General features: G+C 47.5%; 1 protein-coding gene across 4 annotated transcripts in view; it reads right to left on the bottom strand.

The window, feature by feature from the left end:
• SETD5 (SET domain containing 5) overlaps positions 1–14009 on the bottom strand; it is a 64012-nt gene that overhangs the window by 24212 nt on the left and 25791 nt on the right. For 2 of the 4 annotated variants that reach the window (XM_077324835.1, XM_077324836.1), the window contains exons 3-13: positions 11478–11583; positions 8076–8287; positions 5880–5938; positions 5429–5616; positions 3763–3801; positions 2945–3187; positions 2364–2512; positions 2090–2207; positions 1459–1568; positions 786–1029; positions 508–588 (exon numbers count right to left, since the gene is read on the bottom strand). In XM_077324835.1, coding sequence (XP_077180950.1) covers positions 508–588; positions 786–1029; positions 1459–1568; positions 2090–2207; positions 2364–2512; positions 2945–3187; positions 3763–3801; positions 5429–5616; positions 5880–5938; positions 8076–8287; positions 11478–11583 — 1549 coding nt within the window. The remainder of the gene's footprint in view (positions 1–507; positions 589–785; positions 1030–1458; positions 1569–2089; positions 2208–2363; positions 2513–2944; positions 3188–3762; positions 3802–5428; positions 5617–5879; positions 5939–8075; positions 8288–11477; positions 11584–14009) is intronic. The other 2 variants (XM_077324837.1, XM_077324838.1) reach the window with 1 other exon arrangement.

The following is a 14009-nucleotide window of genomic DNA, read 5'->3' as shown; positions in this document are numbered from 1 at the left end:
CTCAACCCAACATGATTTCAAACTGTGCTCCAGGGAACCCAGAGGTTGTGTAGAAGCTTCTCAAATCTCCCCAATGAAGCCATCGGAAGGGGTGGCCTACAGACTGGACTGGAGCGGCCTGCCCATTACGACTGGTCCTCTTTGGCAATTGATATCAACAGGTGAGCGTTGGTTGCCTTTTTGTGGCACGGTGGTGCCAGTTCACAAAGAGCCCTCGTAAGACCCAACGGAGAGGGTCCAGTTCCCTGTACAAACTCTCTAATGTACCTCTCTGCGAAATGCAGGCATTCAGGAGCCCGTGCAGACAAGCTGATAGGGTTCACAGAATGGAGGAGCAGTTTCTAGGGCAGTGAAACCAATGGCCGCCAGTAGGAATATAGCAGCAGGGGAGTGATGACATCTGGGTGGGAGATCAGGCAAGTTAGCCCAGGAATACTGTAGGAGGGGAAGGTATGAAAGGAAAGACACTACTCCAGCCCAAGCAGTTGGAAGGGCAAAGGTACTTGCCCGCCTGCTCTGCGTGAGGCCTCCCTGCTCATCCAACGCTGCTTCTTTCTCCTCTTCTTGCTTCTCCTCTTTGTCTGCCACCTGAAAGGCAAGAGAGCGGAACTCAATAGCAGTCACTAGTGCAAAAAGACACATGAGATAACTACTGGGAGATTTCAGCATTCCATCGGAGCTGCAGCTATTCTCCTTTGCCTAGAGAACTACTCCCTATGGGAAGCAGCAAATTCCGCTGGAATTAGTGACCCAACAACCAGCACTTCAGGATCTGATGGACTTACCTCATTATCACTGGCTGCTGCAAGCCCCTCGGGGACTTCCTCTGCTGCTTGCGGGTTACTGTTTTCATCCGATGCAGCACCTCGCTGTTCCAGCTCCTTCCGTCGGGCTTTCCGCCGCCTAGTCTCTGCTCCAATCAGAGTGTCTAGAATAGGTGGAGGTAGCTGGTCTATAGCGTTTGAGCTTCGCTTTTGTACAGGGCAATTCCGGTTTCCCTTGTGACAGGCACAATCCACTTTATAGTTGCTGCCCCCCCCACAAAAAGAGACATGGGATTAGTATCACTCTTCATCTCTCAGAAGCATCAGATGCATTTGTACCTTGTGCAAACTACAGGGGCAGGACAATGAGGGTGGGAGGGGGCGTATTCCTGCTGTGCCTTCATCATACTACAGGCTGAACAAGCAGCAAGGGGGAGGTGGGGGGAGGGCCGAGATGGGGCACATCAGAAGAGCCTGCTGAGTCAGACCAGTGGTCCTTCTAGTCCAGCATCCTGTTTCACACAGTGGCCCACCAGTTGCCCTGCAAGGCAAACAGGGCACAGAAGACGAGGTTCTCCTCACTGCGGCTGCCTTCTGGCGCTGGCACTCAGAAGACAGCTGCCTGTGGATGCTGGAACGGTTACTACAGCTAGCGGCACGTCCCAGATACGGGAGAGGCACCGAGAGAACTCACCAGATGTTGTACTCGTAGTCGAAGGCAATGGTCACCTCTGCATCCTTGGCAATGGGCGTGACGGCATAGATACATAGGTGGATCATCCCATCGGCGATCACGTGACGGACCTTCAAAGCAAACAGGACGGCTAAGCACACCAGAACCAGATGTCACATTGCGGCAGAGAACGGCTTCCGGGGAAGAGCAGAGGCAGCCTCCCAGATTCCCTATGGCCTAAGCAAGCTGAGCCTTCACACAGAAACCCTCAAGGATGAGGATGGTGTTTAACCGAAGGGAAGGCTACCGAAAGAAAACAAGCCTCCTTCATTTGCATGTGAATTTAAGACAACTCCCCCTCAGTTCTTGAACGCACATCTAGTCTGCTTGTCAGAACAGAATAATTTGCTCTGTCACAGAACCCAAATTCTAGCGCATCTTAAGGACTGTACAATTCTACCTAGGGAAGATAAAGTTTCAATATTTGCCTTTCAGAAGCCACCGGTAAACCACAGCAACACTATAAAATCCACTGGATCTTGGTTTGCAGCCTTCTCACTTTATGGGGGGGGAGGGGGGGGAAGCTACTTTCCAAGGTGCGCTTCATAAGCCTCGTCAAGTTTCGACTTGTGCCAGATGGTCATCCGCTCACCTCTGCGTTTGGTGTACAGGAGCGCCGGATGAACCTAGCGTCGTTACCAAAAGTGCGAGCGTCCACACATATCTCGACGCTATTGAACTTGGAGTAAAACAGCACAAAGGGATACGGCCTGTGAAAGCAAGAAAAGCACCTGAAGTCCTCGTGCAAGGAATGACAAACATGACGCTTTGCTTTTTTTTGCTTTTGAAACCGGCGGCAGCGGGAACCCTCCTGCCCAGGGGGCCCACAAAGTGCCTGTGTCCTGCAGGCTGTGCGGCGTCCTTACTTTTTGAAGAAATGCCCATTGACCTCGAACTGCTGTCGCAGCATCACTTTCCCACGGTACTCGATGATCAGGGTGTCTGCAGCCAGCTCTCTGGCTGCCCTCAGAATCTTGCGGTGCTTCTGAACCCGGGTCACTCTCCCCAGCTGCAGCTGCCAGGGGAAAGCCGGGAAAGCGTGTGAGAATTCAGAGCCTGCTCCCACGGTCATCGGCTGCACGTGCGGGCTTTCAGAAATGCAGCCGAGCACAAGCAAGATCTCTGAGATCTGACCGTAATTTATGTCCACCAGAGGGCGTGAACCAAAGCGGTAGGCAATACATGGCCCGAGAGAGCACAGTTGGCTGTACCAGGAAGATTTTTATACCTGAAAAGTATCTTATCTAATGAGCCAGAAAGGAGGACGGGGAGCGAAGGACTGTAGTTTTCATACCTCCCTGAGCTTCACCTTATCTGCTCTCCCCTATGTATAAGCTTGCTTGCATCTAGGAGCAAAAGAGCATCTTTCAAACCTGGGCTTGATCAATACTCCCACCCTAGCATGCAACTGGCCGGATTGCCACCACTTGTGCGCTTGTGTGTTTACCTGCATCTGGGAGCCAACGACTGTGTTGTTACAGGCGAGCTCTGTCTTGTTGATGGTGTCCAGCACAGCCGCCTTGCCCACAAATTCTTTGTTGGCATTGAGATGGCGTTCTAGGAGGTTCTGCACATCGGCACTGTACTGGTTAGTGAAGGCTTCTTCATACTGATCTGTCCACAGCCTGATGCGGTTCTCCCAGCCTTCTGCTGTATTCTCATCCAGGGCATGGGCTTCCGAAGGAGAGTTCTGTGCCGAAGCAAAAACAAAGTGCCAACTTACTGGCGGCATGTTCTGAGAGAGACCCCAGGCCTTCTGCTGATGACAGACCAGCCGAGCACGGGGAAGATGGCAAAGCTATCATCTACTTGAAAAGAATCCTGAGCCTCGGCTACTTGATGGGATGGCATTTTTGGAGCCTCTCATACTCTGGCATTCGCTTAACTGACCTCAAACAAATGACAACTGGCACAGCAGTGCTTCTGAGGTGACTCCCTCCTTCTATGCTACATAGAAGACTCGGTGGTTTCTCACCAACCGGTGATTTTTAAGAATTCCCCTTCTCTTCCCATCTTAGATCAGGCTCAAGGATGTCGTACTGAGGTATCACGTGACCAAACCTATCCAGGAAATCAGAACACAGTCCACCAGCAAGCAAGGCCTGGTACTGCAACCACGGGTGGCCTATGGGAAAGTTACCTAGATGTACGACATGCCCGGTGCTTTTGCAGGGACTATATTAAGTAGATCGATTACCCTCAGGGCAAGCGCCTCCGGAACGGAACGGCAGAGGTGCCCAGAGCTACATACATAGCTCCACTCACCTTCATCCGCAAAGACTTCCGTGAACCTTCTCTAAAAGCCTGTCAGCAAAACAAGACAAACGGCCATCAGTATTCATGCCCTGTAGAGTGGAGAACGTCTTCGAACAAAGACTGCGGCAACGGGAAGTGCTCGAGAAACTGAGAATACATAAGGTGGGAACTGGGATTTGTCTGAGGGCAGTCTCAACAGCAGACTCCCCAAAGGCTGCGGCTTCCATGCCTTTCCTTAGATGCCAAGCACTGATTTGTCTCCATTTCACTTGCGCTGAAGCTCAGCCAAAGGCTGTTCCTCCGGGAGGAGGGGGAGGGATCGATCAGGCAAGGAGTGCCGGCAAAGCCCTCTCAAGGAGGCCACAAAGAGTGAACATACAGCATCTGCAGATATTTCATCCCAACACACTAGTAAAAGTAGAACAAGCCCTTCCCTGCCCCCTCCCCCAAAAAATTTCTGAGCATCAAAAGCCCTCCCCAGCTACAAGGAGAATGTTTGCCTACAAACTGCGGGCGCTTCTAACAAAACAGTCAATTCTTTTCACATCAGAAAGTCTAAATAATAGAGAAAACATAGACCTGGTAGATGTGGCAATATTGCTGTATTCAAGCCTAGGCCACATCCTGTGATTCACAGGTTTGGTGTGGGGAGTGGGGGGGGGGGAAGGCAGGAGGTGATGTCAATGTGAAACATGGTTACTCTGAACTGTTTCTGAACTACCATGTTCTCATCCTTCATGTCTCAGTGTCTTTGCACTGATTAGCTAGATTGCTGGGAGCCAAAGAGAGTTAAAGGTAAAGGTATCCCCTGTGCAAGCACCGGGTCATGTCTGACCCTTGGGGTGACACCCTCTAGCGTTTTCATGGCAGACTCAATACAGGGTGGTTTGCCAGTGCCTTCCCCAGTCATTACCGTTTACCCCCCAGCAGCAAGCTGGGTACTCATTTTACCGACCTCAGAAGGATGAAAGGCTGAGTCAACCTTGAGCCGGCTGCTGGGATTGAACTCCCAGCCTCATGGGCAGACAGCTTCAGACAGCATTTCTGCTGTCTTACCACTCTGCACCACAAGAGGCTCCAAAGAGAGTTACTTTTTACCAAATAATTTAGTAGAATGCTGCTTATTATTTAAGTAAAATGTGCATAGAGTATCCCTCAAATTGACGGCTGAAAATTCAGAGACTGCTACAGGGTCTACATTAGCCATTTGGCCCTCTGGGAGGCCCTGCCACATTTGAAGAGGAAAGAAAAGAAATAATGTAATCCGTTCCTTTGTGTGTGCTTGAATCCATCAAGGAAAAAAAAAAAAGAGCATACATGCTTCTCGTGTTCAAATGTTCTAGAAATCTGGAACCTGACAAGAGGTCCTAAAGGGCCAGGGCCAAAAAAAACAGTGCTCTCCATGATCTACAGCCAGAATGCTGCAATTCTGCAGTAAGCAGATACAACATCGGGCACGAGAGGAAACCCCCATGACTGACCTAGTAGATCTGTCTGTAGCATGTTACTACTCAACATACAAGGAGTCGTTCACCTAATCCACCAGGCCTGTTTTTAGGATACGGCTATCTAGATGTTAGCAGACAGGAAAGAAACGGAAAGCTGCTGGGCTGTTCTCAATAACGCTTGCCCGTCAACTGGCTCAAACTGCCCACAGCTAGTTCCATTCACGCACCTTGATTTTTTTGGCCTTTGGGGCAGGGCGTGCTCGCTCTGTATTCCTTTTCCTCTTCTTGGGTTTAGTCCTGCAGACCCGATTGACTGTCAGAGTGATGCTTGTGGGGGTGTGCTGTGTAGCCGTGTATAACACTGTGGAAGGAGACAGCTCCTCGTCCCAGCTCTCAGTTGCACTGCTGTCTCCACCTGTGGTGAGAAAGGTCATGTTGGCACCTTCTGCCCAAAAAGCAAATGAGATGATGCACTCCTCTCCCAAAAATGCCTGGCAGATCTTGCAGCAACCACTTGCTTTATCAATAGGAAATCCCTAAGTGTTTCTGGAATCCAAAAGGAGGCTGGGAAAGAACACTGTGGAAATTAATTGTCAGAGGCACAGATTAGACTTAACTCGGGACAAATACTCCCTCCAGTTTTAAAAGCCTACTGACAAAAGCCAGCTCTGAACGGACCTGACACGTTATCTTGCTTCCGGCGGCGAAGTCTGATCACTTTCCCTCTGCCGATGCCCCTGCAAGAGAGAAACGATACCTGAAACTTGTGATGTTAAGGGCGAAATGACCAAAAAAACCCCCTAAAATTGGACTGTCGCAGCTTTTGGTTTTCAGTGGCACGTCAGGTTGACTAGACCGTCATGTGTTAAATAAATGCAATGTTCAGCAACTCATGGATCTTGTAACAAATGCACTTTCCAGATTCCCAAGAGACCCAGCTTTCAGGTCCTCCCCATCAAAACACCTCCATCAATACAGCCTAATCTGGAAGATTTCCTGATAGTGGCCAATTGCTGGGTTGCATGACTGAACAGATGACATCATCACCATGAAATCAGAGTCCAGGGGCACCTTTCAGACCAACAAAGATTTATTCAGGGCGTGAGCTTTCGAGTGCAAGCACTCTTCGTCAGTCTGAATAAATTCACGCCTTGAATAAATCTTCGTTGGTCTTAAAGGTGCTACTGGACTCGGATTTTATTGTGCTACTTCAGACCAACACGGCTACTTGTTTGAATCTATCATCATCATGGCAATAACTGATGCTGCAACTGGTTACAGATGGTGCGAATATGTTTTAATATGTCATTTTATGTTATGTCGTATCTTATTTTAACTATTTGTAATTGTGTGATGTTCCCTGAGCTATATATTTCTAGCCCATACAAATTTAAAGATAACCTTAAAGCAGGCTTTCTCCACCAGGGTTTCGTGAACCCCTGGGGTTTCTTGATGGCCCTGGAAGGGTCTCCTGAATGGGTGGGAGTCAATAAATGTTTAACATTTGTTAAACATTCACAGGGTGATATGGCCATGTCTACCTCCCCCTCCCAAAATGGCCAATGATGGGCCTGGAGGGGGTAGGAAGGGGAGGGGTCCCGGGTAAGCGTATACACAGCTATGCTTCCCAACCATATTCTGGACAATCATGACACTTCTGGGGTTTCTCAATGCCTGAAGAATGTTTCAGGGGTTTCTCAATATGGTAAGAAAGTTGAAAAAGGGTGCCTTAAAGAGAAGGGAAGGAGTATCAGTTTAATACTCTTGAGACTGATGGCTGACAGTGAGGGGCTTCAAAAAGCCAAAGAAATCCAGCGGCATCTTCTTGATGGCCCTAGTCGGTCTACATCTGACAGGTCCCATCTCTCCTTTGCTATCTCTGTTCATCACTGCAGGGAGGCTCACTTCCAAATAAGCTTGTTCGACAGGCTAGCCTTCTATCTGGTTGGTGCAAACAAGTAACATTTGGGCTATATGGTATTTGCACTGTTTGCCCTCTGTCTGCAGAGATCTGGCAGAAGGCAACCAGAAACAGGGCTTTTCCAGAGGTGGTACCTCACTGCTGAACCCCCCCTCCCCCCCCAGAGGCTCAGCATTTCATTTTGTGAGCGGCTTTGAGCAGGTCTCTGGCCAACACCAGATTCATTTTCCAAACAAATAAATGTATTTAGTTTTTTATGACCTTTCAGAATGTGGCTTGTTAAGTTGCAAAATGTGTTTTGATGTAGCGATGCAAGTTAATTTGCCACTTCTCACTGCAATAAAATAACAGCTGAGCCAGTGAAAGGGTAAAGACAATGCTACATTGAGTCAGCAAGAGAACTATTCCATTTGCAACTAGGGGTGCACAAATAAGCCCACTATTTTTGGAGGTTGGGTTTATTGAACCCCTCAAAATACTGCTATTTCCTGAATCCCAACAGCAGTATTGTATTCAGATTTGGTAAATAATTGGAAATGTCAAATTTCTTTCAGCTCCAGTAGTCTGAGGCATTTAAAGGGACTGAGATCCCTTTGGAGACAGTACACTGCAAGCCAGCTTGGAGAAAGGATTTGCCTTCTCCACTACAGAGTGAAAGATCCCTTTAAATGCCTCAGAGTCAGTTCACCAAATCACAGCCTGGAGTAAACTGATGCGGAGGCATTTAAAGAGACCGCAGTCCCTTTAAATGCCTTAACTCCAGCTGTCCAGCAGTTGGGCTCAGCCATTTTGATAGTCTGAAAAATAGCAACAATACAATAAATTAAAAATCCATCTGAAAATACCTGGAAAATATTGATAAGGAATTTCCCGGGTATTTTTTCAGCTTGGATTAGATGAATGGATTATCAGTCATTCTTCCCTGCCCTGGACAAAGAATTAAGAGGCCTCACCTGCACTTCTCACATTTGATGAGGAAGCCATCCTGGGAAAGACTGCAATGACACCAACTAGGGATGGATTCTGTCTCTGAGGAGCTCTCTGTATCCCCAGAATTCTCCTCATCATGCGAGTGTAGGCCATTCAGTTCTGCACGTGGGATGATGGTCTGGACAGGGGGAGAAGCAGGAGGGGTCGGAGGAGGAGGGGCTCCGTAATTATGATCCTGAAAACAAACATTTGCATCAGTGCTATTTTCAATGGGGGGAAGGGGGAGAGGAAATGGCTTTTCACAGCTTGCAAGTCTTAATGAAAAGCCCAAATTTCTCTTGGCATACAGATTTCAAGCTAACACAGCTAGGACTCATATGCTTAATCTGAAACTCCCTCACAAGACTGGGTGGAGTGATTGTTTTCTCTGTCCCACCCCTGACACAGTCCTCAATCTGAGAAGGTCACAGTATATTCCATTTACAAAACATTTTCCTCAAAGTAAAACTGTACACAAGTGCAAGATACTATTCAGTAATAGAGATGTGAAGGTCTGGAGAAGGAGACACAATCCACCCCCTGGAGGATTTTCCTCCGCAGTTTTAATCAACGAAGAGACTAGAAATTCTGCAGCGCTCTAAATAAACCTCCTAAGTTTTTTTTTTCTTTCACAATGATGTTAAATGTTTATGACAAGGTAATTCAAAAATGCTCAATATGAAGATTTTTATGTAAAGCAATGTACAGAATTAAACAATATTTTTTCCCATTTACTTTAGTCACACACAGGCATATTTTTCAGCATGGTTTTTAAGGTTATGATCGGTATGATATTGCGCTACTGAAGAGCTTGGTGTTTTGGAAGCTTATCTGGACATTCAGTACACTACTAAGTTCTATCGAGACTGAGACGGCTTCTGTCCAAATAGAGTTCCTCTTACTCGCTAGAAACTTTTCCTATTTTCAGTGTTTATGTTTTTCTGTTACTCAGATGGCACAAATCAAGCTACATGTGCTGATGTAGAAGAGTGCAAAAGCTCACAGTTCTCAAATACTGGGCGTACTCAAGAGTTTTGCTTACAGAAAACAATTATTTAATCATTTTTAACTTTGAAGTTTTGGGCCTCTACTGAGTTCTACAGCTGGACTCATTGAACTCTCAAGCACAATGCATGAAATCCAAATCTAGAGCATTCTCAACATTCCTGTCTACAGCATTCCTGTCCAGCACCTGCCTGAAGATATCCAGTAAGGGAAAGCTCATCATGCTCCTGGGTAACTGGTCCCTTTGTCAAACTACACCTGCTGTTAGAAAGTTTTCCTAATGGGCAGCTTGAGGGAAGAAGAAGGAGGAGGAGGAGGAGGAGGAGGAGGAGAAGGAGGAGGAGAAGGAGGAGGAGAAGAAGGAGAAGAAGGAGAAGAAGAAGAAGAAGAAGAAGAAGAAGAAGAAGAAGAAGAAGAAGAAGAAGAAGAAGAAGAAGAAGAAGAAGTTCTTATATGCCGCTTTTCCCTACCCGAAGGAGGCTCAAAGTGGCTTACAGTCACCTTCCCATTCCTCTCCCCACAACAGACACCCTGTGGGGTGGGTGAGGCTGAGAGAGCCCTGATATCACTGCTCAGTCAGAACAGTTTTATCAATGCCGTGGTGAGCCCAAGGTCACCCAGCTGGCTGCATGTGGGGGAGCGCAGAATCGAACCTGGCATGCCGGATTAGAAGTCCGCACTCCTAACCACTACACCAAACTGGCCTACGCCAAAGGACCTATGGTTCACTGGGTAACTCCTACAATCCCTAGCTTCTCCAGTTAAAAGGATCAGATAGTAGACGGATAGAAAAGACCTCTTGCCCACGTCTTCAGAGAACTGTCAAAGTAGACATTGACCATGATAGATCAATAGGCTGAACAGCTTTGTGCGGGTCTCATACAAAACCAAAATCTACTATTGTAATCAAAATTTAACCCTGCAATTTAATCCTATTAGGTGTGGTCTTGTCCTCTTGAGGAAGCGAGAACGAGTCTTTTCCATCTTCCACATGACAACCCTTAAGGTATTTGAAGAGCATGACCATGTCTCCCCTCAGTCTTCTCTTTTCCAAGCTAAATATAACCATTTCCTTCAACCTTTCCAGATGCCCACCATTTCCTCGTTTCTCTAAAATCTTCTGCATCTTTTTTGAAGTGTAGCGACCAGAACTGGACACAGTACTCCAAATAAGGTGTGACTAATGAGAAATGAAAATTCTTTGGCCTGGATACGTTGTCTCTATACAACCTAAAAATCACATTAGCCCCCCCCCCTTTTTTTTTTCTTGCAGTCAGATCACAAGGGCAACTCATTATCACCTTGTGATCAACAGCTTCCTGAGCATAGCTGTTACAGGGTCAGACTGAGTTCAAATCCCCACTCTGTCATGAAGCCATTGGCGATCACAGGCCGGTCTCCCTTTGTCAGACTCTCATACCTCACAGGGTCGTTGTGAAGAGAAAATGAGGAAAGGAGAGGCAAGTATGCCGTTGAAAGAAGGCCAGGATGTGAAACACAGATCCTTTTCACATGTAGTTCTGTCAATCTAGGTACCCCCCAGCCCCCATCCTACACCAGTATACAGCATTCTTTCTGCCTATGTGTAATTTGTATTTGTCTGCTGAATTTTATCAATTTCAACAAAGCTGTCCAGTCAGTCAAAGGCATTTTCAGTTTGTGTCTGTGTATAAGCCAACTCTCCCAGTTTTGTGTCATCTCTGAATGAAGTAAGAATTCTTTCTACCTCTTCACTAAGGTGACCAGATTGTCCCACCTTTGGAGGGACATCTGGGGGTACCTGGCAAATTGTACTTATATATATATTTCAAAACTATTGTTGCGTTCTATGAAAAATTTTGTTGCTCCATATAGACCAAATATTTAATCAAGACCCCCCCCCCCCGGGCCAATGGTGTCCCACTTTACCAATGTTAAAATCTGGTCACCTTACTCTTCATCCAAGTCATTGATAAAAATGCTCATGCCCAGGATACAGCTGTGTGGCACCCACTCAAGACCCCCCCCCCTAGAACGATAAGAGACACTGAGTACAGTTCCCAGCCAGCCATGAATCCTCTAGATGGTGCAACCATCAAGCCTGCATTTAACAAAAACCGCACATTTAACAGACCCTTTTATTAGACAATTCAAATGGTTGCAGATTTTTTTAAAACTCTTGAGGAGTACTAGAGACATAGGGAAGTGTCCTTTCACCTTCATGTCCCATACCACATTTTACAAAAACACACCAAAAAAAAAAAAAGCCGCCAGTTCTAAAAATTTGGTCTATGGGGTCACTTGGCAATGCAGCTGTCCTCAAAAAGCATGCACAAGGTGACAGAGGAGAGAGAGAATGCGTAAAAGAGCAGTTTGCCACAGATAACAGGGATGGTACTCACTGCATAAGGCAGCCCTCGGTAGCTGTGCCTCTGGGAGGCGCCGTAGCTGTGACTCGAGTATACATTCTTCTCACCAACAGCTGGGCTAGCTTCCACAGACTCTGGGCTGCACAAAGGGCCAAGAGCAAAACCAATCAGTACAGGAAATCGTTCTTTTCAAATACTTAGCCAGGCCTCAATGTCTTCTCCCGTGCCATGTAGGACAGCAAAGGACGGACATACCTTAGGGCAGGAAAAAAATGAGGTATGGAACCCATGAAGGCAGGACTGCAAAAGAAGCTCGCTATGGCAGGTAGGAAAGGCAAACAGCTGGCAGCTGCCTATATAAGGGATACCCCGAATAAGCAGCTTGGCCAGCTTTGCTTCAGCATGAGGTGGCAGCAGGAGAAAAGCTGCTGATAAGCTGGCAAAGCTATTTTAATAGATTTTAAGCTACCAACAGACTTGCACCGCTAAGTGGCTCCCCTGATCACCACTACAATGCTCCCGCTCTTTCTCTCTCGTCCCTGCTCATTCTGAGCTGTCGAAGCTCACTGTGTTCATGGTTTCTGGCTTCAGCCACTTCCCCAACAGTTATCTGTTCCTTAGTACAGATGCAGGAGCCTGGATACAGCTTCCAGGTGATGGAAGCTCTCGGGGGCACTTGGAAAGAACGGCGGGATAGGCCATATATACTTTGTGCGGTGAGGAGCCGCGAGAACACCTGTGACCTGGACGAGTGGCGACTCTGCCAATCAAACACATGCTATTATGGCTGCCCTGCTTGCTTCCTTACGGGCGTATGTATGCAGGGACAGGCCTGGCTACCCTGCCACGGATGGTGCAACTTTCCACCACAAGGTGGCAGGAAGCATCAGTTCAAAGTGTGGTACAAAATGAGTAATTAGTGAAAGGCTGTGGGAGTCCTTGTTATAGGGGGAGCAAAAAGAAACAGGAAAAGCTTGAAGTGATGAAGCCAAGGCCTGGCTACCAGAAAGAAAACATTCTCATCTGGGCTGGGGTCGGGTGGGGGAGGAAAGAGAAGAACCCTCGACGAGGAGAGGGAAGAGGAGCCACTACGGCAAGCACACCATTCCTGGTGTCCTTGGACCTTTAGTGAGGAAAATGAAGGTCTTCTCTGAAACAACAGCCAACCTTCAAAGGCTACAGTAGGATGAAGAGACAAGACGAGCCCAACACAAAACCTGCCCACTTGAAATCCTGCCTCTCTTTGCACCCTCACGTTCTTCGCTACCCATCAGCTGTGGGTGGAGAGGTTTGGGAGAAACATCTCTGAAGACAACGGTATCGCAAGACTAGCAAGCACTCCACATATAAAACTCTGCCTTGAACCTTTTGGTCTTTTCTCTTGACACCTGACTGATAAAAGCAGCGTCCCCTTACCACTTCCTCACTCACGCTCAAAGTCCCTGGAGCATGCTGTTGAGAAAGAATATGCCTCAGCAGAGGCCCTTCTCCAAAGTACAGCTTCCGTTGGGTTAGGGAAGGCTGGGGGGAGCCATGCAAGCATAGCCAGCATTGATCAGCAGGCCCTTTACCTACCTTTAAATTCATAAAGCGCGACAGAGCAATACTAACACAGGCCTAATTTCAGCTGTGTCTTCCCGCAGGCCCTCAAGGACAGGAGGGGTAGCAGCCTCCTCTGGGCTTCTTTGACCATATGGCTGAGAATGGGAGGCCACTACAACCTGACAGCCCCATTGACTGTGACCCTGAAGATACTTGAGAGGAAAGTGGAAGGGCCAGGGCAAAAACTGTAGCCAAACAGCACCTGAGCCAAATGGCAGAGAAAAAGATGTGTATCCAGGAGAGAGGAAGCAGGCTGAAGGACACTGATTCTGCAGGGAGCTGAAGATACCCCGGCTGCCAAGTCATTTTACACCATGAAATCAGCCTGGGTCCAAATATGCCAAGTATATGCCAAGACAAAGAGCTATCCTGATAATCTACCAGAGCCTCACAAAACACACCGCAAAGTCAGACAGACCGCCTCAAATACAGAACAGGAGAATCGCACCATGGATCGGGCCTTAGTGCCCCATCCCTGTGGGAAAAAAAAACCCAAAACAAGTCCATAACACTTCCCGTGACTTGACTTTGCTTGCTGATTAAATTAGCTTCGAGCATTTGCTTCCTGCGGATATTTCCTTTAGGTCTCTTCTCTTTTTTTAAACTATGGGCCAGCCCATCAAAAGGGGGTGGGGGTGGGCGAGGCGGCAATACTGAGGACTAAAAAGCCACTAAAAATCCACATAAGATCATGACAGGGAAAAGGCCTGGTTCCAGAAAGAGCCTTTTTACCACATCATAAAGCCATCAGTATTAGCACCATGAATCTTAAGCTACACAGGAGAAACACAAGAGCACTGCCAGGGCTCATATCCTGCTATGTCCCTATCAACAAAACAAACGTGAAAGATCAACAGGGAAAGATCTTGGAGAAAGCCCTTCTTCACACAAGTGCTTGTCTTTGGATGCAATTCGAAGGACGAGCCGGAGCTTGTCCTCTGTGTTCCATCGTGACCTAATAAG

This window comes from Paroedura picta, chromosome 3 (assembly GCF_049243985.1).
Source record: "Paroedura picta isolate Pp20150507F chromosome 3, Ppicta_v3.0, whole genome shotgun sequence".
Classification (NCBI taxonomy): Eukaryota; Metazoa; Chordata; class Lepidosauria; order Squamata; family Gekkonidae; genus Paroedura; species Paroedura picta.
Note: the sequence above shows the minus strand (reverse complement) of the source record. Positions and strands in the feature narration are given on the sequence as shown.